General features: G+C 45.4%; 1 protein-coding gene across 1 annotated transcript; it reads right to left on the bottom strand.

Moving 5' to 3' along the window:
- Window positions 1-460: 460 nt before the first annotated feature.
- LOC146202974 (uncharacterized) lies at window positions 461-1,906 on the bottom strand. The gene is made up of 2 exons (XM_084602479.1): window positions 1,333-1,906; window positions 461-468 (listed from the first exon to the last, which is right to left on the bottom strand). The coding sequence occupies exons 1-2, from the start codon at window positions 1,880-1,882 to the stop codon at window positions 461-463; spliced, it is 558 nt and encodes a 185-aa protein (XP_084458605.1). The 5' UTR covers window positions 1,883-1,906.
- Window positions 1,907-2,830: the final 924 nt, after the last annotated feature.

Genomic DNA, 2,830 nt, shown 5'->3' with positions numbered 1-2,830 from the left:
GTTAGGCCAAATGTTATACACGTGTTCAAGAAATCGCTGGCAGCGTTGCTTTTAGATAATGAGGAGGCAGGGTTAGACCAATTTATGGAAGGAAAATTAAAGTCACCAAAGAGAAGGACAGGACTATTTGGATACGTTTGTGTTAATGTTGTTAAGGTTTCATGAAGTAAAGGCGTGAAACAACTGTCAGCGTTAGGGGGCCGATAGCAAATACCTATGAGTGTGTGCGGGTGCGAAGAAATGCAGCGAAGCCAGATCATTTCCAGTTGGGATGACATGTTGATAAGTGAACAATTCAGACTCTTGTTAGTAGCGATAAGTACACCCCCGCCCCGGGAATTATCAGGCCTATCTTTTCGGAATGTGTCAAAATCTGAAAGGAAAGGAAGAATCTCGGCATCATGAATAGATATGTCAAGCCAGGTTTCAGTTAGTAGCAAGACATCGCATGAAGATGAGCCTAACATACTGCACAAGGAATCGCACTTTGGAATGACACTTCGAATGTTAGCTAGCAAAAATGATAGAAGGTGACGTTTATGTGAATTCGGTTTTTGACGTTGAGTTTTTGATAGCTACGAGCATTCCTCAACGACGTGATTTGAAGTTTGGTCAAAGCGGTAGGTCTTTCCATTTGCAACAAGTTGTCAAGCCGCAGTTTGTACCGGAGATTTCTGGCCTTTCCAAACCCGATAAGGCGTTTCTGAGCTAGGCGCGTGCTTGGGGCGACATCTTGTGAAACAGCATAACCTGTATCCTTAAATTTCCTGGCTGAAGATAGTACTTGCTCTTTGTCCTTAAAGTGAGCAAACTTCACAATAATAGGTCTGCATTTCTCAGCTTGGAAAGCCCCAATACGATGCGCACACTCAATGTCACGCGGTTCAAGGTGAAAGCCTAAGTACTGATCACAGTGAGCAATGATGATACTTTCTGATTCGAGCCATGTTTCGTTTTCTTTATCCTCAATGCCATAGAAAACAAGGTTGTTTCGTCTGGATCAGTTTTCTGCATCAATGATCTGGGCAGACAGTACTTTTATCTGGGCAGTGTGTTCACTGGTTGTCTCATGCAGGCTTTTTATTTCGGTCTGCATGTCATCGATACAAGCACAGGCGGTCTCAATTTTTTCCAGCCTTGTTTTAATTTCGCCAAATATTTTATCATGATCAGCCAGTTTCAGCTCTATACACTTTAGCTGCTCTTGTATTACGGTCTGCCCGGATTGCAGCTCTTTCAGAACAATAAGTATCTGTTCAGTGCCAGGGCCGGGATTGGATTCAATCTCCCCAGATAGCATGAGAAGTTTTAACAACATATGAGCACAGTCACATCCAATATAGCAAAAACGGCGTGGGCTCGGCAGCACTAAGAGGGCACGGTGGCTAGTTGGCTTAGCATAAATGCAATAAGAATTCATTACCTGCACCAGGAAGAAGTGCGGAACGTAAGCACGGGTCATCGCTGGCGTGCTGCCGAGCCCACTAAAGGGCGCGCTGCTCAGGCCTGGCTTTTCAACCCGATTCCACGCATGCGCAGAAAGTCCAGGGGCGGTTCCGGGACTCGATCCGTTGTGGTTAAGGCACGGTGCTTGCAGATATGGTCGAAAAACAGGTGCGGGGTGCGTTGTCCGGGATGCGCTATCAAACGGGTGTATCGGCGATGAGAAAGGATCCACCGAAAGATGCCAGGAAATCGAAGGGACGGCGCCTGGGTTTAGCCAAGCGACAGGTGCTGGGTACGGGACATGATGGCTGGAAGGCTCCAGTAGCTGCAGGCTCCAGAGTCCAAGAAACTGCACCAGGAAGAAGTGCGGAACGTAAGCACGGGTCATCGCTGGTGTGCTGCCGAGCCCATATCGCTGATGTTCGTAACTGCACATTGTTATTTTTTCTTCGAGGAGTGCTTGCCATAATTCATTATATTTTGCGCCCTCTCCAGTGCATCCTTAAATAAAAACCACCCCTGCTTTCGCACCGCGAGATGTATGCTTTCAGGTTTTGCCCCTAGATGGCGCCACAGTGTTTGCAATTTCGTGAATGAAGCAGTGACAGTGACCATTAAAGCTTTCGTCGACGAGGGCGTGTGTTATTGTGCCGTAACAGCATTGAGTGTGAAACTGAAAAGGACGTTACTCTGCACAAAAAAATGTTTGATTACTGCCTGCCGAGTGAAAGTAATATTTATTTTCGGTACGTCTTTTTTGCCTGCCACCAGTCGTCATCGCGGTCGCTGCTCATGGCTCCAGCATTGGACTATATAAAAACGGGCACACGCATTGATAAAAAAAATTCCCGGAAAAAATTTCCTACAGCGTTTCTAGCAATACCGTTATGGAATCGAACATTTTAGACATCAATATTTCCACTGCGGGTAAAAAAAATCGAGACCTAAACTCCAGTGTTCTGTCCCTTTAAGGAGAAAGATGTACATGGGAAAGGGATGTTTGTTAATCGCGTACAGCTCCCCTTATGGATCACATATTCCAACAGTTCTTGTTAGAAAGCATTCAGCATTCAGTAGTGACCCATGTGCCTTAATGATCACGCCCATATAAATCCAAAGACTATTCCAGGGATATTATAAACAACATCAAAAGCGACTCTCTTAAGTAAAAAGCGACTCAGAGCACCCGCAACCTCTACGGACGACCTGCAGTGTGCCTTCAATATCTTAATCCAGTTCGATTTCTTTTGGGGAAATTAGAAATTTTGGCAATGCCTGCGCTTGTCTTGTGCGAAAAAAAAAAGTATGGGTGACCCTTAAGCTCCGCATTTAAGGGTTTGATGCGATAGTCTATATATACGCTACCCCAACACATATAAAGTCT

Source organism: Amblyomma maculatum, chromosome 1 (genome assembly GCF_055883805.1).
Source record: "Amblyomma maculatum isolate TAMU_Amacu chromosome 1, ASM5588380v1, whole genome shotgun sequence".
NCBI classification, from domain to species: Eukaryota; Metazoa; Arthropoda; class Arachnida; order Ixodida; family Ixodidae; genus Amblyomma; species Amblyomma maculatum.
The sequence above is the reverse complement of the archived record's forward strand: the minus strand, read 5'-3'. Positions and strand labels throughout refer to the sequence as shown.

Bases quoted from the DNA above. Each gene is read 5' to 3' on its own strand.
- LOC146202974 (XM_084602479.1), bottom strand. From the start codon at position 1,882: ATGTGCAGTTACGAACATCAGCGATATGGGCTCGGCAGCACACCAGCG.